Below are 22,491 nucleotides of genomic sequence, written 5' to 3'. Positions count from 1 at the left end.
TGTAATTAATTCTATTAAATTAATCATTGCTTTCCAGTTCCGTTGCATGATTTTTATTTCAAGCTCATTATAATTCTGTGTTTCTTACACAGAAGCCTGTATGTGCTGATCAAGGAATCTGATGACATTTCAAGAACATTTAAATATTTAAAGTTGAATTAAGCTTCAAAGCTGGTGAATCAGTGTTTGATGTGGAAGCACATTTAGGTTTTTCTGCTGCTGTGCTTCCAGGGCTCCTCTTTGGAAAATCAGGGCTTGTTTATTTCTTTTAGAATCGACTAACCCTTGATTTTTAAATTTATCAGCTTTGACATTTGACTAGTTTTCCAAATTTTCCTCCAGAATCCTCCACAGGATTGGAGTGATGTTGGGTTCATAGTAAAAAACAATAATTGCCATATATTTGCTCTGAGGTTACTCCATACTTCGGTGGAAAACTGAAATCTAATTTGATTCCAACAAAGCACACAAGTATTGAGTGGATTAGAAGTATTTTTTCCTCCTTTGTTTTTCTTTTGTTTTTTTTTTTTTAAGGAAAAAGCTCAGTTGTGAAATGTGCAGTTTTACGATAGAGAGAGAAGCTAAAACAATTGGAGATTACAATAAAACCTCTCACTGATTGCTTCAATGTAAATGAACAATTTCCTTCCTGATTATCTAACAAAGTAGCATTGATTTTGTGGAATTAATCCTGTATTTCCATTTCCCTTGGTGTACATTGCATGGCTCCAAGGGAGGATTTTCCTGGCATCCAAACCACCCAAATGCTCAGAAGTAATTTTGAATACAGCCCGTGGGAGATCTGAGATTCTCTAAGTCAAATCTAAACTAAGAGCAGCTTTTGCTGTCCCTACCTTAAAAATCCATCTTTCTGATGCAGACCTGGAATTACAATTCCAGTTAAATCTTTGATGTTTATGGGCTTTGGCTGCAAGATTTCCCAGCTCTCCTCTTTGGAATTAAAAGGAGAAATGTGAATATCAGGGCATGGTGTGGAGGCAGGAAAGGAATTTTTCCATTGCTGTCAGATGGGAGGGGGCTGTGCCTGGCAGTGCCAATTGAATTTCCCTCTTTTCTTTCCCAGGTCTCTGTGGTCAATCAGTTGGACATGCAAGTGATTGTTTCCAATGTTCCTCCCACCCTCGTGGAGCAAAACAAAGACCAACTCATTGGGTAATCAATTTATTTCCTCTTCAAATGTCAGACAATTCCCTGGCTTTGGGGTTGGATGGATCAGGGAATGAGGGAAGTTTTTTTATCTGGTCAATAAGAGTCCCCAGGCACCACATCAGCAGCAGCTTCCAGGAGTCAGGTTTGCACTTCTGGCTTCTTTTTGTAACACAGAGACAATTTTCTCTACTTGCTGTCATGGAATTAGCCAATAGGGGATAGAAAATGATGTAGGAACTAGTCTATAACCAATCTTTGTCCTTTTTTTTCTTTTTTTTTTTTTTTTTTTTTGTCATTTCAGTCAGTGATGAGTGGCACTTCCCACAGGTCTGGTCCATCCTGCTTGTTGTTGTCCATAGAATTTTAAATACCTTGGGATTGGTGTCCAGCCAGTCATTGGAAAATTCTCTGAGTGCCTCACATCTTCACTGGGCTAGGAAAAATTTCTGATGGATTTGCTTCTGGAGATTTGGGATACATTTCCCTTTTCTCCCTCTGTTTTGGGCCAGGTGTGTGTTGGCTCTGAGAGATTTGAATGTCAGAACCACCAACAAAGTTGTTCAGGCTGAACTCACAGGGAATGCACTTCCTGGAACCAGGAATAACTTTTAGGAATTACTTCCTAGAAGGAGGGATTGCCTAGAAGCAGGAATAACCTCCTGAAGGGTGGGATTGCCTATAAATAGGAATAATTTCCTAAAATGAGGTATTGCCTAGAACCAGGAATAACTTCCTGAAAGGAGGGATTGTCTATAAATAGGAATCATTTCCTAAAAGGAGGTCTTGTATAGAAATAGGAATAACTTCCTAACAGGAGGCTCTACTGAGGTGGGGTCAAGCTCTTTTCTCAGGTAACAAGGGACAGGAAGGAGAGGAAACAGCCTTAGGCTGCACCAGGGGAGGTTTAGATGGGATTTTAGGGAGAATTTCTTCATGGACAGGGTTGTTTCAGCATTGGAAGGGACTGTCCAGGCAAGTGTTGAGTCCCCATCCCTGGAAGTGTTCAAAACCATGTGGAAATGGCAGATGAGGACATGGGTTAGTGGTGAGCAGGATGGTGGTGGTTGATGGTTGGACTTGGTGGCCTTGGAGATCACTTCTAACCCAAACCTTTCTGTGATTCTGAATTTCACATTGCACAAAGCTTTGGAATGAGTACAAATTTTTTAAAAACCCACAATATTATCAGGTTTTGAGTTCTCCAAATCATCTTGGGAAGTCTTTACCTTCACAAACACCATGGGCAGATCTGTGTAGCTGGAGAATTTCTCTTCTAAGAAGAGCTTTTTAAGGACAGCCTTTACCAGAAGAATTACATCAACTTATTTTAAAATTGGCCCATTAATTCCTGAAAATATTTTCAGAGAACATGTATCTCAAAAATAATTTTGTAGCTGTGTACAAAGGTCTATTTCACAGAGAAATCTATTTATTACACCACTCTCTTCAAATTCCTCATGTTTTTCTCCTAAATTTAAAAAATCGCCCTCTCCCTGTTTTTATACAGGTTTAATAATTAGTGCAGCCCATAAAAACAAAATAAGAATTTGTGATTTTTTTTTTGTGTGTGCAACCACAGGCAAAGAGAAAACAAATTATTTGGAATCTCAGACCGAAGTAGTTTTGCCACTTCAATAATGCAGTAATTTATAAAATTGAATGTATCATTAATTAGCAGAGAAAAAGACTATCATCAGCCCTGTCTAGTGGGATGTGTCCCTGCCTGTGGCAGGGGAGTTGGAACAAGATGATCCTTAAGATCTCTTCCCAACATAAACCATTCTGTGATCTGTGAATTAAATTAGTCACTACCTGGGTTATTCAGCTCTTTCTCTTCTCATTTTGGCAAATATTAATCCCTGAAAATAGAACATTTAGCCAAGAGTTGGTGATAGGGAATGTTAGGGTGGGGGGGCACAGAAGTCATTTGTAGAATTACAGTGATTTTTCACAATAAAATAAATAGTGGTTTAAACAACTTTGGAGAAGAAGTTATACCAGGTTCTGTCATTTCACAAGGAGTTATGAGGTGTTAAGAATTATATAATTCCGTTTTTCCACACTCAGCACACCCAGAGATGGGTGGGAATTAATGGTCCATATAAAGGGAGCAAAGCAGGGAAGAGAAGATTTGAAGCATCAATATTTGGCTTAGGAGTTTTTTGAAGAATACAATGGACTTGTCTTCCCTGACAGTTCCAATAGGATCTTTTGCCGTCATTCAGTGTTTTCCTCCAACTGCTTTAATTTCATCAAGCTTCTCATATTCTCTGGGCTGCACATCAATGTCCCATTTGCCATTTCTCTTGCCCACCTTAATTATGGCTGTGCAGACAGACCCATTTCTGTCTGCTGCAGGAGGGGCAGAGAAAATAGGCTGAGGCTTCGTGGAAAATTAAGTGTGTACTCCTCTCCTTCAGAAAACTTGGTGGAGACAGATGACGGGGTGTTCTTGAAAAATGCAAGTTTAGGGGAATGCTTGTTTGTTGGGCAAGGAACAGCATTTCATGGAATCATAGCATATCCTCTGTTGGAGGCAAGCCAGAGGCATCATCAAATCCCATTCCTGAAATAAAACAGCCAAAGTGGTTCTCAGAGCATTTAATTCCTTGATTTTCATGTGGTGAGCACTTAAAGCTCTGCCTAAAGTCAGATAAGCCAGACTGCCAAGAGAGATCTGAGCTTCTCCCATCCTGCAGGGGAGAGAACTGTCTTGGGAAGTAAATTCCTCTGTACACTCCTGTAGAGATGAGATAGCACATCAGTTCCTCTGAAGTGGAATAGTGGAGTGGGTTAAAATGAGAGTTTGGATCAAATATAGAGAGTCACAGGGTGGCTGAGGCTGAGGGAGCTCAGTGGGCACTGGTGGCACCTCCCTGCTCCAGCAGGGCCATCCCAGAGCACAGGGCACAGCATTGTGTGCACACAGCTCTGCCCCAGCCCCAGGGAGGAGAGCCCCCAGGCTCTGTGCACAGTGTGCTCAGGGCTGGGCACTGCCCAGGGAAGAAGTTGTGCCTCCTGTGCAGGGGGAATTGCTGGGCTCAGGCCCTGCCCGTGGCTCTGGTGCCATTGCTGGGCCCCGGAGCAGAGCCTGGGCCCTGCTCTGCCCCTCCCTGCACACAGGGACAGCCAGGCCTGAGGGCCCCTCTCAGCTGGGGCTCCTCTCCAGGCTGAGCAGCCCCAGCTCCCTCAGCCTTTCCTGGGCACCCAGATGCTCCAGGCCCTTGCTCAGCTCCAGCAGCTCCTGGCCCTGCTCTGCTGAGGCTCCAGAGCTGGACACAGCACTCCAGAGGTGCCTCCAGGGCTGCCCACAGGGCCAGGATCCCCCCCCTGACCTGCTGTCAATGCTCTCCTGCTGCCCCTGGGATATCAGGATCCCCAGATCTTCCTTGTGCAGCTCTCCAGGGTTTCTCCCCTCACTTCAGCCATGCTTTTCTCAGTCAGTTTTATGCTCTGAAAAGAATGGGGAAGTTCCCCAGGTGAAGATCAATGCTGAGCCCTTTAACACAATGCAGAAGTGGCCAGGCAGGCTTTTCCCTGACAATCCAAATGTAGAATCAAGTGCTGATTCTTGGAGTTATTGCTGAGGGAGTTTTTTTGGAATATGAATGTTGAACCTTCCAACTTAATGGTTTGCATATCTAAAGCTGACTGCCATCATTCTTCAAAGGAACTCTACTTAATGCACAGAAACTGTGCTGCACTTAAAAGAGATGTTATAAAATACTACAGCAGTAAATACTGCTGTAAATTATAGATCATAATATACAGCACATGTACATTGTGCATAACAAAAGATTTTATGTCTAATCGTAGTATATGAGACAATAAATTTTATATCTGGGAGCTGGAACACGCAGTTCAGGGAAGTGTTTCAGACGTGGATGATTTCCCTGCAGTTATGTTTTTTCTTCTCCTCAGTCCCTGAACTGGTAAAAATTGAGCACATCTCAGCTGCACGGTATAAATCACTCAGTCTTGTTACTCTTCCCACAGGAGAAGTTACATTCCCATGCTCACTTTAAGATTTTTGCCAGATAATTACTGAACTAAATCTAATTACAGGTGGCTGGACCGTTTGCCTGTTGGGGTGGTGGCAGTGACCTTGCCCTTGAGCCCTTTCCACAGGTGGCACTCGGTTTCCTGCCCTTTATGAAACGTTCCTGAGTCACAGGTCCAGCTGTAGCTGCTTTGTACTTCACCCTTTACCGCTCTGACAGGAACATTTTGGAGTCACTTTGCTCCTGTCCCTCCGCTCCACCTCCCCTCCCCTTTTTCTCTGACACTTCTGCACACTGTAATGTTTCATTCCAAATTAAATTGCAAACTTAGAAAAGGAATAGATTGGTAATAACAGAATTGATTGAATTAGATAAAATCTGATTAAATAAACAGATCAGGGGGACATTTGCCACCAACTGGCTGTCTCCTGTTTCATGTCCAGCCAGTCTGGCTTTTCTGGGAAAGCATCCCAGGGCTTGGTGCAGTGTTCACAGAGCCTGTTCCACCCTCCCTCCTGAGCAATCAGGATGATTAATAACTGCAGGCCACCTTTATTAAGTTGGGTAATAGAGACCCAAACTTCTACAACTCCAGCTTTTCCACTTGCTACTGGTCCTGGCAGCTGGGAAGCCCCGGTTCAGCAAGCTCCTGCTCTCTGTAACTCCTGGGGTTCTTGTGCTAATGGATCTCTCCAAAGCTCTCTTAATGCAGTGGATAAAGCTGTAAACTCCTGCTTTCCCCAGGAATTGCTGACAATTGCAGGAAAAGCCCTTTTGTGCTGAGATCTGGAGATTGTCCTCAGGGTCAGAGGGGCGATGTCTCTGGGTATTATTCTTTGGATGAGCGCAATGTTCCTTCTGCGACTGGGACAAATGAGGCTGAAATAAAAAGTTGGAGTGTATGCAGGGGTTTTGGAGGGCAGGATTTTACAGGATGAGCACAAAGAGAAGGAAAGCAACTGCAGCAGTGTGTAAGAAAGGAAATTTCCTTTCAGGTGTGCAAACCAATCTGCTTGTAGTGGTGCTGGGGTGACAGTGGGACTTGAATCTTAAAGGCCTTTTCCAACCTTAATTCTCTGCTTTTATAGGATTAGGATAAGTGGGTATGAAGGCATTGGCTCTGGGTTGTTTTCTAAATACTATTAATAATGTTACTATGAAATATTATATATGTTATTCTATGCAGAGGGAATTGTCTCTGTGCTGGTCCTTCCTGCTGGAGACATGTGTGATATAAAAATAGCATTTGTGAAAGGCTGTTTTATAAAAAAGTGATGTTTTTGGACTTGGAATAAACCCAAGACACCACAGGATGAGCAGACCCTCGCCTGAGCTCTATTTATGTTGTGATAAGGAATCTGGGAGCTGGGGCTCCAGTGTATCTCCTCAAATCTATCACTGACTGCACCAGAGGGGCTGGAATTGGTCCTTGTCTCTTTAGGAGAGTCCAGTTGAAAATCCAGTGGTTTCATTGTCAATTATTAATCCCACAAAGACTCCACACAGCCAGAATTTGGCTGAAGTGGAGCAGCGTTGAGGAGTTAATTAAAGCACTTGAAAAGTGTGTATTGATGCTCATGGCGGGGGGGCTGGATGCTCTCAGCTCTTCATGGTTGCCAAATTTGTGTTTTCAAACACCTAGAATACAAATTTATTATTATTATTATTATTATTATTGCACCAGGTTATTTTTGGCAAACAGAATTTTGGCCAAATTATGCAGAATATTGAATCTTCAACACTGCTCACTCCAAGTCTTTGCTAATCTGAGTCCTGAAAGAAAGAATGTGTGGGGGCTTTTTTTTTTTCCATCTCTTAAAATACTTTGTGTGCTCCAAAACCACAATAGGTTGTTAAAATCCTAAATAATTTCTTGCTGTGATGCTAGGGTGAACCCCTAAATTTAATCCTGTGTTCTCCAGGGTCTTGTCTGCCTGGAAGGGGATACAGCAACCTCCGATGTGTATTCAAACACATGGACATGGCACTGAGAGGAGGCTGGGAATGTGGTACCTTATCCCAGATTTTGGGGTTTGATCTGCTGCTTTCAGTGTTGTTCCAGGAAGTACCAGTTTAGGAATGTTCTGAAAGCCCCTTTCCAGTACCTACAGGGGATGTGCAAGATGGCTGGAGATGGGATTTTCACAAAAGTGGGAAGTGCCATGACACAAAGAATGGCTTCCCACTGCCAGAGGGCAGGGATGGATGGGATATTGGGAATTAGGAATTGTTCCCAGGGAGGATGAGCAGGCCCTGGCACAGGGTGCCCAGAGCAGCTGGGGCTGCCCCTGGATCCCTGGCAGTGCCCAAGGTCAGGTTGGACAGGGCTTGGAGCCACCTGGGACAGTGGAAGGTGTCCCTGCCATGGCAGGGGTGGCACTGGATGGGTTTTGAGGTCACTTCCAACCCAAACTATTCTGGGACTTCATGGGGCAGAATTCCCCAGCCAAGAGACAGCTCAGCAGACCAACACCCCTGTATTATTTTGCCTTTCCATTTATTTTACATCTAAAGATGAAAAAAAAAATTACCTCAGGATTTTCAGGGAACTCTGGGCCTCAGGATCCCTTGATAACAGAGTAGCTCCTCTTGTCCGGTGTCACTGCTGGGAATTGGGAGAGCTGTGCTAATGGGGATGCTTTGGGAGGCATTTCCGTCACTACTGAGCAGCTCCTGTGGACTTGGAGCAGTTGGAAAGGCTCTCTGCCTGTTCTGCTCCTGCTTCCAGCTCTTACACACCACTTGGAGAATGACCCTTGTGGGATTAACAATTAACAGACTAATTTTAATTTGAATTCTGCTGATCAATACAGCAGAGCTGCGGTCCCTGTTGATACTTAAAAGTAGAAATCTAAAACAAATTTTCTTTTGTGAGTACCACTGCAAGCAAGTGGCCATTTCCAGAGGAGTTCTAAAACACTACAGTGTTTTTAGCATCACAAGTTCAGCTGAAGGATTTTTCAAACAGCTCTATAGGGAACTGCCCTATTTTTAAGTTAATTCTTTAACCGCAGCTTTTCAGTCTTCAATGTGATTTTATTCTCAGCTTTAACCTAAACATGCAATTTGTGTGTTTCAAATTGAACACTGCTGCCTTTCTGCTGGACTTTGTGGGGTTTCCTGCAATGCCAGTATAGCCAATGGCTGCAGTGTACCCATTTTTCAGGAAGTGATATCACAGAATTCCAGAATGGCTTGGGTTGGAAGGGACCTCCACACCCATCTCATGCCAGCCCTGCCATGGGCAGGGACACCTCCCACTGTCCCAGGTGCTCCAAGCCCCATCCAACCTGGCCTTGGGCACTGCCAGGGATCCAGGGGCAGCCACAGCTGCTCTGGGCACCCTGTGCCAGGGCCTGCCCACCCTCCCAGGGAACAATTCCTTCCCAATATCCCATCCATCCCTGCCCTCTGGCAGTGGGAAGTCATTCCCTATGTCCTGTCCCTCCATCCCTTTCCCAAACATTCTGTTTATTCTTCAGTTTTAACAATGTTTTAGACAAAGATATTCTCAAAGGCAATGAATTCCAGTAGGATGCCAGGAATTACTGAGGAAAGGGAATGTTGTTACTCATTCTGCCAGAAGTGATCCCACATTATAACTTTCCAACCTGATGGAGCATGTCTGTCTTGGGTGTAATAAGAGTTCTGTACAAGGAAACAGGGACAGCACAAGGGGAAACAGCCTCAAGCTGTGCCACGGGAGGCTCAGCTTGGACAGCAACAGGAATTTCTCCATGGAAAGGGTGCTCAGGCCTTGGTAGGGGCTGCCCAGGCCTGGAGGTGTCCCAGGAAGGGCTGGAGGTGGCACACAGTGCTCTGGGCTGGGGACAAGGTGGCCATCAGGCACCGGGTGGATTCTGGAATTCTGTGATTCCATGAAAAGCATCTCCTCCTGCAGCAAAAATGATTAAATGCTAATTATGGAGGCAAGTCCTTTACACGTTTGTTCTGCCTGACACTTTGTGCCAAACACCCTTCTGAGAATGGTTGTGGTTTCTTTCTAGCCATTTACACTTCCATCATGTTTGGTGGGGTTTTATAGTAATCTCCACATCCCAGATTGGTCCTGTCAGGTTTTCCCTGGGGGAATTATTGTTGCTGAGGTGTCTGTGACAGGTTCTCACCTTGGCTGCCAGTGCAGAGCATGCCAGAAACAGAGATAAGCAGAGTTTTCCATATCTGCAAACAACAGGAGAGCTTGTTCAGAGGACACCACTCCACAAGCACTGTGTCAGCCAATCTGTATCCCTATTTTCTCTGCAGTAATTCCATATATTCACTCCTCAGGTATGACCCGGCTCTGACATACCTGAATTTTTTAAGATCTTATAGAAAAGCTTAAAAGCTTACAATGGTTTTTAAGGGCACACTAAATTTCTGCACAAAGAGAAGAGATGTTCTTTGGATAAATGTGAATCAGAAGTCTTGAAAAATCAGGAGCTGGGAGAAATCTTGTGTCAGGAAAAAAAATACAACAGCAAAAATGTAACCTCAGCAACTACAGAAGGTTTTGTGTTGAGCAAGTGACACCTTAAAGTCACTGATGTCCTTTTTTGTGGGAGATGTGTCTTCCTCCACACCCTGGTGTATCCTTGATGGATCAGGCAACACATTCCCTGTAGTTCCCCTGCTTTTGCCTCCCAGCTCAGCTATTGCTTTTCTGATCATATCAATTGCCCCAGGAAATTCTATATTTTCTTATAAGTTTAGATGGAACTTTTCCGCTTCCAAATGCTCTGGTTTATTTCTCCCTCCCTTTTTTTTTTTTTTTTTTTTTTTTTTGCATGGAGTTGACAATATTTAAATTTATGCCTTTGTTTATAAAATTCTCTGTAGGCTTTGAGTGAACCTTTCTTGGTCCCACGTTGGAAACCTCATCAACCATTAGCAAGTCTGGTTGTTGTTTTTGTTTTTGTTGTTATTGTTGTTACCTCTAAATTCTACCAGCCTTTCTTTCCCCTGCTTGTGGAATCCTGCTGCAGTTTATTTGATTTTATTTCCTGTGGTAAAAGTGTCAGCCCAATATTCCAATTTCCTCCTGCCTGTAAAACCTTTTGGAGCAGCAGGTGTTGCAGCCCCAGAAATGTTGTGTGATATTGGAGACCTGGATGAAATATCCCACCAAAAACTGTTCAAGTGGTTGTTTCTCTGGGTGAAAATTTATAGAATGCACCCTCTGGAAGGCTGGAATGGAAGTGCTGGAATCATATAACTTAATAAAAGGCTGACAGGGGGATTTTGTGTGAAATATAGGTGATGATTCCCACGGCCATTTAAAACTCAACTGGGGTCATAAATACAAAGAGCTGGACTTAAGGACACAATTTCTGAAGACCTCTCCAAGCTCTCTCCTGAGCTTTTCTCAGGAGTTCAGCATTTCAGAGGTTATGTGGAGCAGCAATTCCTATTTAGAAGTGCTCTGAAGGTCAAAATCCTTCTCATCCTATGGTGGTGAGTGGCACAAATCAATCTCTGCAGCTTTCCATCTCCCTCTTCCCTTTAGGATTTTGGAACGCTACGTCCAAGACCAGATTCCGGGGGCGACGGTCGTGGTGGAATCCATCGGAGCACGGAGGTTTGGGGATGGATATTCTGAGGAGGATTACACCAAGTCCGACCTCATGGTCTACGCCATCGACCCACAAACCAACAGAGCCATCATGAGGAACGAACTTTTTAAGTGAGTGTTTGTTTTATTGATCTCTCTCTGTTTCCATGGATTGCTTGGGAATCTGTTGGTCTGTTAGAAACTGGTTCAGCATAACAGGAACAGAAAAATCCATTGAAACAGCTGCTGCATGGATATCCCCTACGGATACCTTGGGAATTTGCCACTTCCTAGTTCAGTCCAGTGCCTTGGGCTGAATTGTCCTAAACCATATCATTTAGACATTGTCACCATGACAGCTTGTAATGGGTTTTGTCCACCCTGTGGAGGAGCTTCCAACTGAAATTCCTTCAAGGAATTTCCTTCCTATGTACACAAGGTCCTGTGTGATCTTCAGGCTTTGGTGCTGCAGTGTTGACCTTCAGGCTACCCACAGTTTCTCTTTAGAGCTTGAGTCTGGTTTTGCTTTTCTTCTTTTTCTTTTTCTTTTTCTTTTTCTTTTTCTTTTTTTTTTCTTTTTCTTTTTCTTTTTCTTTTTCTTTTTCTTTTTCTTTTTCTTTTTCTTTTTCTTTTCTTTTTCTTTTTCTTTTTCTTTTTCTTTTTCTTTTTCTTTTTTGTCTTCCCTTCCCTTCCCCTTCCCCTTCCCCTTTTCCTTCCCCTTTCCCTTTCCCTTTCCCTTGGAAGGAGCAGAGGGGTTTGCACCTCATGTAAAACACAGACTGGGACGTGACCCTCAGTGCAGCCTGACCTCCACACAGGAGATCAGGCTCTTCAAAATGCAAATCAGATTCTTCTTCTAAAGAAAAGAGAAAAAAAAAAAAAGAAAAAAGAAAAAAAAACACAAAAAAACTTTTTTGGTTTGGTTTTTTTTTTTTTTTTGGACATGTTCCGCCTTGGTGTTGGTTTTTCTCTTGGTGAGAGCCCCACCAGGCTCTCCCTGTGCTGAGCACATCCTCAGCAGCCTGGCAGGAAAAGGCTGCAAACCACAGCAGGGAAATAAGGTTGGAAAAGGGCTGCTTCTCCTGAGCTCCTGGTAGAGTGTAGGTGAATGGCAGCATAGGAAATTTCTGCAGATACTCAGATTTTGTAGGCTAGGAAAGATCACTGGGATCAGTCTGAGCAAGTTTGGGACCTCCCCAAATGAATTCTGAACATACCTGTCAGCAATGCAACTGCACCAGACAATCCAATCAACTACAACTTGGGGGTTGTTATTGCAGGTTAATTCCCTGTCAAAAAATAGGCCTGTTGTCTTTTTTTATTTTCATTTTTCCAGGCTCAGTTTTATTATAACTTCAGGTGCTAAATTAAAGCTGCCTTGGTGCTTTTAATTTCTGGGTCCCACCAAGGTCTAGGCTCATGTTCACATCATCCTCTGTATTTTTATTCTTGAGAAGTTCTGCTCTGGGCTATGTTTTAATTCTTTTAATCACTTGAAGTTTTCTCTGAACCCACTCCAGTCTTCTGGCATCATTTTTCTGAAGTAGGAATATTAAAAAATAAATATTTTATATAAAAAAGTATATGAAATATAATTAATAGCAATAATTATTAGCTTTCAGGGGGGTAGCAATAGAGCCTCCTTTCTTTTCCTGGTATTTGTTTTTAGGTATTCCCATGGCCATTCAGTCTATTCAGGCCTCAGTGATATTCAGTGGGTGTTTGTGGTCACTTTTCCAGTATTGGTCATTCCCAGAATGGAGTCACTGTGATCTTTTCCCAGTTTTATTCAAGATTCTGACCCTTTCCTCCTCCCTTTGGAAAACTCTCAGTAAATCCACTACTATCAGGATATGAAAATCAGCTGTTATCTGAACAGGGAGGCAGTTGGCTCTTTGAATTTCAGGAAAAATAAACTTTTCCATTTGCAGACTCTCTTCATGGTCAGAAGAACATGTCCCTCTTCATTTTGGCACCCTTTCAAAATACTGGAATATCTTTTTAGGGATGTTCAGGTGTCTAGTGAAGTATCCAGGGCAGAATAGAGTTAAGATGGGTTAAAAATCAGATTTTCCAAAAGCAAGGGAAGGGGGATTAATCTGAGAAACAACTTCATTAAAATGCTCCCTGTGCCTGCAAATTCAGCTTTTTAGGGGCTTTCTTTCCTTCTCTTCAAAAGCTTTTAAGTATTTAAATCAGCAAAATCCCAGGGAATGCTTCCTTGACTTTAGGATAGAGGTGAGTGGCTGTCAGCTCACTGCAGTAAGGAGAGGGAGTTTTGCAGCTGAGTTCCCATGTTTTCACTGGAAAGTGGGAGAACCTCAGGAGATTTGGGCCAGGGACGTACCCAAATCCACAAAGATTTTAACCTCCTAAAAAGATAAAGGTCCCTCCTGGGAGTTTGATTTCAGAGGGATGGCTCAGGGTTCTTCCTGCCATGGACAGAGGACACTGCAGCAGTGGTTGTCCCCTCACTGGGAAGCCACGAGTCCCAACCACCCTTCTGCCAGCCAAGAATCTGCTCTGGATCTGACAGAAAAGGGATCAGGGGGTGAAAGGATAATTTCATTATCTGGATATGATGGGAGAAATGTGAATAAGTCCAAAAGAAACAGAACATCCTGTTTTACTAAAAATTAAATTTAAAAAAAAATCCTCTTTAATTTAAAATTAAATGGTTTACCTAAATATTTAATTACCAATAAGGAAGATAAATTCCCACAGGTGACTTTCCAAGTGTTCAACAATTCCATGATGTATCCAGGACCAACAGCACAGAATTAGTGACTTCTGCCAGCTGGGAATTTTATACAGCTCATCAAATGATTGTGTATTGGAAGATACCTGTGGCTTTTCCAGAATGGGCTTTTTTGGGAACACCTGCTGTGTTCCTGCTCCTAAAGCAGAGTGGAGGCTCTGATTTAACGGAATTTCTTGTGAACCTGTCACTGTTTGAAAACAATTATTTCTGAAGGTCGAATGCGAGGGGAATTGAGGATGAAGTGGAACAGCAGGTGGAGAACTGCAGGGATACAGGAATCAGGGATCCAAACCCAAAGCAGCTGGAGCTGGGAGAAGGGGGTGGACACAGCAGCTCACCAAGCAGCAGCTGAACAGTCACAGTTGTCACCATGAGAAGCAAACCCCACTGAACCAAAGCATGAGGCTCCCATAATCCATAATATTAATCCCACAATAATTCCAGGGAAATGTTTGCCTGGAAAACCAAGGCATGATTTAGAAGTCATGGATGTAGCAGCTAGTGCCAGGGGGTAAAACCCTTGTGTCTCTCAAGATATGCAGAATTTTCCTTGTCCTGTATTTTGTAAAACTGATGCACAACGATAGATCCATATTTTTCCTTCAGATTGTTATGATTGATTACCTGAAGTTTTTATTAACCAGGGATCTCATAAAACAGAGTCATTCAGGCTGGGAAGAACCTCTGAGCTCATCAGGTCCAGCACTTAACCCAGAATTTCCAAGCCAACCACTAAACCATGTCCTCAGATCCACACATTTATGGAAGACCTCCAGGGATGGGCACTCCAAAGCTCCCTGGGCAGCCCCTGCCAAGGCCTGAGCACCCTTTGCATGCAGAAATTCCTGCTGCTGTCCAAGCTGAGCCTCCCCTGGCACAGCTTGAGGCCGTTTCCCCTTGGCCTGTCCCTGTTCCCTGGCAGCAGAGCCCGACCCCCCCTGGCTGTCCCCTCCTGGCAGGAGTTGTGCAGAGCCACAAGGTCCCCCCTGAGCCTCCTTTTCTCCAGGCTGAGCCCCTTTCCAGCTCCCTCAGCTGCTCCTCCTCTGATTTTTGCTCCAAATCTGTTTGATTACACCCCAAAAATGGGTCTGAATAGCACCTGTACTTCACTACGTCCTCCCTCTTCCACAAACCCTAAAGGACTCTGAAGCCACTCAGATAATTTCCCAGACTGAAACGTTCAGCCTCCTTTCCTATCTTTTAAAGGGAAGAGGCTTTGATTTATTGGAGCATAAAAACCAGTTGAATGCAGCAAATTCCTCCTGCATAAATTAAGTGGAAAATGTCCCCTGTTAAAAGAAACTGTGTGAAGCTCCTGCACAACGTGTCAGGTTCCATCACGGAGTAAATGCTCACGGCTGAGTTACGAACCTATTAAAAAGGCTCTGTCGGGAAAATGCCAGTGGAATTTCAACAGGGAGATGGTTAAAATCATCCAGGGATTTAATGTGTCCTGCTGGGAAGGCTTTTACCAGCTCAAAGGACGTGGGACATGCACCAGTGACATCTAGTGGGCAGCAAGAGAATGTTTATGTCCACTTTATGCCATCATTTAGGTTGGAAAAGGGATTTTTTTCTCAAGTACCAAGGAAATAGTTTGTGGAAGATGTCAGGAATGGGAATTATTCTTCCAGACACCTTTGTGAGGGTGGGGGTCAGCAGCCTCTTGCCTTCAGTATCATGAAACCAGCCCAAATTCATCAATCAGGACGAGCTGTTCTGCCTGTGACAAGATCCAGTACATACCCAGAGCAAAGTGGATTCTCCCAAAAATTCCAAAATTAAAAAAAAAAAAAAAACAGGGACAAGAAATTCTACAAGGATTTATCAGGAAATTAATCTGAGGAGAGTCAATTGTAAGAAATTACCCCCCTTGAAGAAAGGTTTTTGAGGACTGGAATTTCTGTCTCGTGATCAGAGTAAGGAAATTGAAGCTATCTCAAGCTTTCTTTAGACATTCAGAGTTTATACACAAAAATTCTTACAGAAGTTTTTTGTTGTTTTTTATTTGACATTTTCTGGAGGCTTTTTCCCCCTCGTCTTCCTCCAGAGAACCACTGTATGTGTAAGGATCTGGAATTCTGCTATAGATCCCACCTTTTAGGATCCTCCATCCTAACACATCTCCTACTTTGGTCTTTGGAGCTCGACAGCTTGTGAGACACTTAGTCTTCACTTCTGGACTGATCCAAAGATTTTTATTTCCCTTCAGAAGCTGAAGCCTTGGACAATGTATTTTTTGTCCAGCCAGCCAAAGAATTTCCCTAAGGAGCTGAGCAAATCCTCTTAAAATTGCCTGATTTTAAGGTAACAGCAACCATGGAATCATTAAGGGTGGAAAAGACATCTGAGGTCATTGAATCCAACATGCCCAGCACTGCCAAAGCCACCATGTCCCCAAGTGCCACATCCACAGGTTCTTTGAACACTTCCAGGGATGGTGACTCCACCACTGCCTTGGTGATCTTTTGGGCAGAGTGGTCCTTAGGGATGTGTTCAGGAAGGGTTGGTTGATCCTTGGGATCAAAGCAGAGAAGGAAGAGCACAAAGCAAGGCCTTCGTGATGCCGGTGCGAAATTTGTGCTCCTGGAAACCAGGATGAGCTCAGCTCAGCCCTCCTTTTTGGTGTTTAAACTTAACTGGTGTTAAGTACATTGGAATTGTCCCTGGCACTGGGATTACAGGGAATTGCCACTCTTCCAAAGCCCACAGAGATGCCATATGCGCTTTATTGGGCTATTAACCTGCCCTAATTAAAACTCTCTTCAGAAACTTGGCCCTAATAGTGGGGTGTTTTTGCGCCATTGAAGGTTCCTGGATGGCAAACTGCTGGATATCAACAAGGAGTTCCAGCCCTACCTGGGCCAGGGCGGGCGAATCCTGGAGATCCGCACGCCGGACGTGGTGGCCAACGTGAAGAAACAGGCGCAGGCCGTGGGCTACACAGAGGGGGCACTGCTGGCCCTGGCTGTCATCATCATCCTGTGCTGCATGCCAGCCATCCTCATCGTCATGGTCAGCTACCGGCAGTGAGTACCCTCCTTCTCCTCCTCTCCCAGGGCTTGTAACGTCATAGTAGAGGTGCTGCATTTCGTAGGAGAGCCGCTTCGACGATTATTCGTCTTTTCGAGATTAATTTCTATTTATTATTGCCTGTTTCTAGAATATTTTGTATGTATTATCTAGATTTCTAGTATATAATTTCTGGGTTTAATCCCCTTCTCACCACAAGGGTGAGCAACAAGGGTTGCTCAGTGCTTGGCATGATGAACACAAGTGTTCATCATGCAAAACCAAAGTGTTGGACACAGAAGTGAAGATTCAGACCTGAATTCTATACCAAAAAAAAAAAAAAAAAAAGATTGAGGAAAAAGGTGCTTTTTCAAGAAATGAATCAAAAATCAAATTAGAGGATTCCAATGTTTTTGCTTAAATCCTAAAATATTTTCCCCTGAGCTTCTTAATTGCAAATGTTTCCTGGAGAGTTGGTTTTCTGCCATTGTAGGGCAATGTCGGAGATACTTTTTGATATTTCCTCTTGCCTGCTATACACTGAAGAGATTCCAGTAATTGGCTGATAAATTAATTCAAATCAACATCTGCAACAAGTTCCTTTCAACGAAAATTTTCAGGTCTACTCATATTTAAAATCACTGCATTTGGACTTAAAAGCTCCATATCTATTCATTTATTTATTTAGATTTATTGATTTATTTATTTATAGATTTATTCTCTAATTAAAAATTACATTCATAAATTTACATATACATTATATTCTGGTTCATAGATTTATAAATCCATTTATTCACTGATTTATTATTTAATTAATGGTTATATTCACATCCCCTTTTCTCCATTTTGGGTGAAGAAAAAAAGCCTTTTAAAGAAGTTTGGAAGAGCTTGACCACCTTCTACACCATTGGGATGGCAGATCATTCCCAAACTTCCTTTCCCAGAATTCTATGGAAAATTTGCTTCCATGAGCCAGTTCATCTTGCAATTCATTGGTGGCTGTTATCTGAATTGCAGATTCCTTATAGAAATGAAGCAGCCTCATTTTTCCTTGGCAACTGTTAGATTATCTAAACATCATCAATCTCTTTTAGGAGCTCTCAGCAATCTGATTAAATTCATTTCATCCAAAAATCCGATTTTTCCAATCTAGAAATCTGACCTGGAGTGGGATTTATATCAGCCCATTGTGAAGAAATTGTATTTTATGGAGAGTGCCAAAGCAAATGAAAGGAATATTAGAGTTAAATTAAAATTCTGAGCCTCGTGGTTTGTTTTTGCATTCCAACCTTTTTCACTCCTTTTCCAAAGGAATCTCAGTATTTTTCCTAAAATATTTCTTTAATAATAAATCTAAAAATAACTCCTGTGAAATCCAGTATCCAGCACAAACTTGTAAGGTACTTATAAATTATTTATTATTTACTGATCACAAAGGAATGGCATCTTCTAAATAATAACCAAAAATTATGCTCCTTCATTATTAAAAGTATTTTATATAATACAGTTTTGAAATATGCTAAAATGAGAACATATAAATAAAATAATAATTATATTATTTATGTTGTTATATAAAATAATTCAATATAAAGAGACAAGTCTAAAAATGTGCCTGCTTAAGAAAAAACAGGAGAAATATTCATGTTTTCATGTCTTGTTTTCATTCCCTGCTGTAATTCGTATTTCTGCTGACTACAGAATTGTTTCCAGGGGATCAAAAATAGCAGACAAATGCTGTTCAGCTCTGGAAGTTCTGATTCTTTAAACAAGTCATTAATTCTGGAATTTGATGTGTGGAATAATTAAGTAGCCTGTAGTTTATTACTCCTGTTAGAGTCACTGTTATGGGCAGTTGTTGGAAGCAGAATTTATTTAACCTTCCTTTTTATCTCTTTTTTTGCAATCAAACAGATTCAAAGAGTAAGTACTTATTTCTAGCTTTGTTTCTTCCAACTTGCACAGGAATACTGACAAATTTTGTTCTCAATATTTATTAAATATAAGGTTTTTTTTAAATTCCTATACTCAATTTGCTCCTGAACTCCTGCTGTGATAAGTTTAAAAGTTATTTATTTTTATGGCTACTCGGTGTCATTGGGGTGTATCAGCCACATCACCCTGGTGGTGCTCCCCACACAAGGAGCTTTGTTTTCCAGACAAGGAACAGAATTTTTTTCCAAAGTGATTTTACTCCATATAAAAAAATAATTTAAAAAAAAAAAATTAAAGATAACTTTTTTCAGGAAAAACCATTCTTTTAACAAAAATTTCCCAGCCAAGTCCATTAAGAAAAAACGAGTTTTGAGTGGACAAGGGAGAGTGGCATCAAACTGAAAGAAATAGATTTAAATGGGATATTGGGAAGGAATTGTTCCCTGGGAGGGTGGGCAGGCCCTGGCACAGGGTGCCCAGAGCAGCTGGGGCTGCCCCTGGATCCCTGGAAGTGCCCAAGGCCAGGCTGGACTTTGGGGCTTGGAGCAGCCTGGGATGGTGGAAAGTGTCTGTGCCCATGGATGGACTTTAAGGTCCCACCCAACCCAAACCATTCTGGAATCTGGGAAGCTCTGGGATTCCACCAAAACAGAACAACCAGGAGCTGAAAAATCCAGGAGAGGATGATCATGTTGTTACTTTGATGAAGACAAAATCCAGGGATGTTTATTAACTGCAGGGAAAAAACGTAGAAAACCTCACATTTGGGCTTGCTTTGGGGCATGTTTTGGGGTGTTCCTGATGAGTGTTTCTCCTTCCCCCCGTGGCTCTCCAAAGGCGACAGGCTGAGTGTGCCAAGACTGCAAGGATCCAGATGGCTCTGCCAGCAGGAAAACCGTCCGGAGCCGCGGCCAACAACCTCTATGAGGAGCTTGGAGACAGCACCATGTGAGTATTTCTTGAGATCCATCCAGAAAATCACTACCCTGGGCAACCTGGAATAGTGGGAGGTGTCCCTGCTCATGGAATGGGATGGGTTTTAAGGTCCCTCCCAATCCAAACTATTCAAGGTTTCTATAAATTCACTTCATGCAGTCTCTGTGCAAAAGGTTTTCTTCATTCCCCAGCTGCTTGGGGTTCTCCAACATTCAGAAAAGAAATAGGCTGGCTCTGGAAGGGGGGAAAAAATAATTTAATCTTCTTGTAATGAATGGGGGAACCTTTAACAGACTTTAGGTGGGCCAAACCCAGATGTTTTTCCTAAGAGCAAGATCCTACAGCAGGTCACTACTGCCAGGACTGGATTCCTTGGCACATCCAGGCCAGCACTTGGCATTTTCCAAAGCTGTTGACTAAACACATCCAATAAAATTCATTCTTATCTATTGCACTCATCTGAAACGATAATTCCCTGAAAATTGCTGCCCCAAAGTCTTCATTTCCTATAGTAAGATGTGTTCAGTTTGTTGGGGTTTTTTGTTCTAAATTTAAACCTGTTTAAATATTGAATTTAAAGGAACTATCAAAGCAGAGAAACCCCTGGTAGCTCAATAAACTCATCTTTTACCTCTTACATGCTCATAAAATAATAATCTTGCAAGGCTGCCTCTCTTTTCATGCCTCTGTAAACCTGAGGTTGATGGACTCCAATAACAATTTACCTCTCAGTAGGAAAATATTCCAGCCAATTATTATTTGTCTGATACTGGGGGCTTTGTTTGATAAGCTTTGCCACACTTCCTCATCTCTGTTTATACTTGAAAACCAAAGAGTGCTGAAGAGCCCAGCTTGAATAATATTTGGAGCAGGTAGGGAGTGAGTGGATGGTAGAAATGAGGATTGCTCAGTTTTCAATCATGATTTGTTTTGCCCAGAAAGTTGAAATTTTCCAGCTGCTGTGATGGAGTTTATAAAATGTTACAGGGCCATGACAGAGCTTTAACTCTTGGACAACTGGGTGCAGTCTCTGCATGGGGAATAATTCCAGGGCTTGAGCTTTTCTGGATAAATAGGGGGCAAAAAATGGCTGGGAGCAGAAATAGTTTCTCCTGAGGGCTGAATTTTTGCCTTTGTCAAGTTATGCTTGGGAAGGAAGGGAGGAAGAATGTGTGGAATAAAGTTTTTTTTGAATGGGAGCACTTCTGTTTGTGAGTCACATCTCTACCCTTATGCAGAGAGGTGCCATCTGGACAAAATTCATCTTTTTTTACACTAAACCAAATTTCTGCTGAAATTAAGTATGTGATGCTAAACCCAGAAAAAACCTTCTTATGCTGTGTTTTATCTGCAAAGGTTTTCTGGGGTTTAGTACTGCCCCAAAGAGGTGCCAGTTCCTAGATCTGCAGTATTGACTTTGAGACTTAGCTTTATGTTAATTTAGACAAAAAATAGTCTTCATTGCACCAAAAAGGTGCTGTAGTTGGAATATTTTTTCTCAGATGTCTTTGCATACAACCAAGGCTTATCTGTCATGCTGAGGAACTGATTAAACACAAAAATCCTTCAAAGATAAATCAAAATCCATAGGATTTGCAAGAAAATAACAGGCTTCAATAAATATAATTACAAATCAACTTTTTCTTTCCCATTAAATATTTTACTGCAGGGCACAGGTATACCTTAGGAAATTCTTATTTGGGAAAAATCTTTTATTGCCATTTTTCATGAGTTTTAGTACATTGTTCCCTGTTTTAGTTGTCCTAAGTCTGTCATCTTTCATTTGCAGTGTCTTGTTTGCTTTCTTTGGTGTTTATAGCAAATGAAACGGAACAAATCTCTTTTGTTTTAAATCTGCCTTGTCTCACCATTTTCATTTTTCCCTGTCTCTGGATCCTTAGGCATCAGTAAGTAAGCTTATTTCATTTCCTTAATATTTGTAGCTGGTAGAAATTAGTTAATTTTCCTTCCAGCAATTCCCATCCAACCTTGCAAGGTGAAGTTCATATTTTATTTGTCCATTGAGCAGGAAAGACATTTACTGGGAAGTTCCAATACTTCTGTACTTCTTTATACCTCTTCTTGGAAGCAGAGAGAGGAAGGGTGATTGCTGAACTTGAAGGGCATTATTTCTAAAGCCAAAGGGTCAAAAAAAAAAAAAAAAATCAACACTGGGTGCATGAACAGAGGTCTGCTGGGAGTTCATGGATTTATGGCTGGGTTTAAACCTTCCCTGGCTGCTAATTCCAATCCCATGCAAGGCCTGTAGAGTCTTTGAGCCTGAACTGTCTGGTCCTCAGTAATGGAAACAGCTCCACACAAACAGAAAAAAACATGGTGGGGTCACCTCAACTCTCAGAGGCCTCATGTGGAGCAAGGAAGAGGTTGAGGAGCTTTTGAAATAATCTGCTCCAGCAGCAGAAAGGTGGTGGCACCTTGCATGAGCCTTCTGCTGGAGGGGCTCCTTCAAGTTCAGTCGCTGCTTCTCTCCCCTCTCAGTAGATGCAGTGCTTGGCTGACCTCAAAGTTGGCTGCTTCAGAATTCAGACTTCCTTTTTAGAGAGACCTAGAGCTGCTGGAGAGAGTCCAGGGGAGGCACCAGGATGAGCAGAGGGATGCAGCAGCTCTGCTGGGAGAAAAGGCTGGGAGAGTTGGGATTGTTCACCTGGAGAGGAGAAGCTTTGGGGTGACCTCAGTGTGGCCTCCCAGTGCTTGAAGGAGCTACAGGAAACATGGAGAGAGACTTGGGACAAAGGATGGGGTGTCAGGACAAGGGGGAGTGGCTTCCCACTGCCAGAGGGCAGGGATGGATGGGATATTGGGAAGGAATTGTTCCCTGGGAGGGTGGGTAGGGCCTGGCACAGGGTGCCCAGAGCAGCTGTGGCTGCCCCTGGATCCCTGTGAGTGCCCAAGGCCAGGCTGGACAGGGCTTGGAGCAGCCTGGGATGGTGGAAGGTGTTCCTGCCCATGGCAGGGGGTTGGAGCTAGGTCATCTTTAAGGTCCTTTCCATCCAAACCTTTCTGGGATTCTCTGATTAGTGTGAAGTTAATTATTTCTATTTAGTCAGCCCAGAGGAAGTCTTAGGCACACTCAGCTCTGACAAACTGCAGTGCTTGGGGAGAGTTTA

At 42.7% G+C, this 22,491-nt stretch overlaps 1 protein-coding gene across 18 annotated transcripts in view; it reads left to right on the top strand.

Annotated features, from left to right (window-relative positions):
• Window positions 1–22,491, top strand: part of PCDH15 (protocadherin related 15) — a 332,931-nt gene that overhangs the window by 292,753 nt on the left and 17,687 nt on the right. For all 18 annotated transcript variants that reach the window (XM_053948646.1, XM_053948647.1, XM_053948649.1 and 15 more), the window contains 4 exons: window positions 1,085–1,173; window positions 10,678–10,854; window positions 16,294–16,512; window positions 19,265–19,375. In XM_053948646.1, the coding sequence (XP_053804621.1) occupies window positions 1,085–1,173; window positions 10,678–10,854; window positions 16,294–16,512; window positions 19,265–19,375 (596 nt within the window). The remainder of the gene's footprint in view (window positions 1–1,084; window positions 1,174–10,677; window positions 10,855–16,293; window positions 16,513–19,264; window positions 19,376–22,491) is intronic.

Source organism: Vidua chalybeata, chromosome 8 (genome assembly GCF_026979565.1).
Source record: "Vidua chalybeata isolate OUT-0048 chromosome 8, bVidCha1 merged haplotype, whole genome shotgun sequence".
NCBI classification, from domain to species: Eukaryota; Metazoa; Chordata; class Aves; order Passeriformes; family Viduidae; genus Vidua; species Vidua chalybeata.
This window is presented reverse-complemented; position numbering and strand designations above follow the sequence as displayed.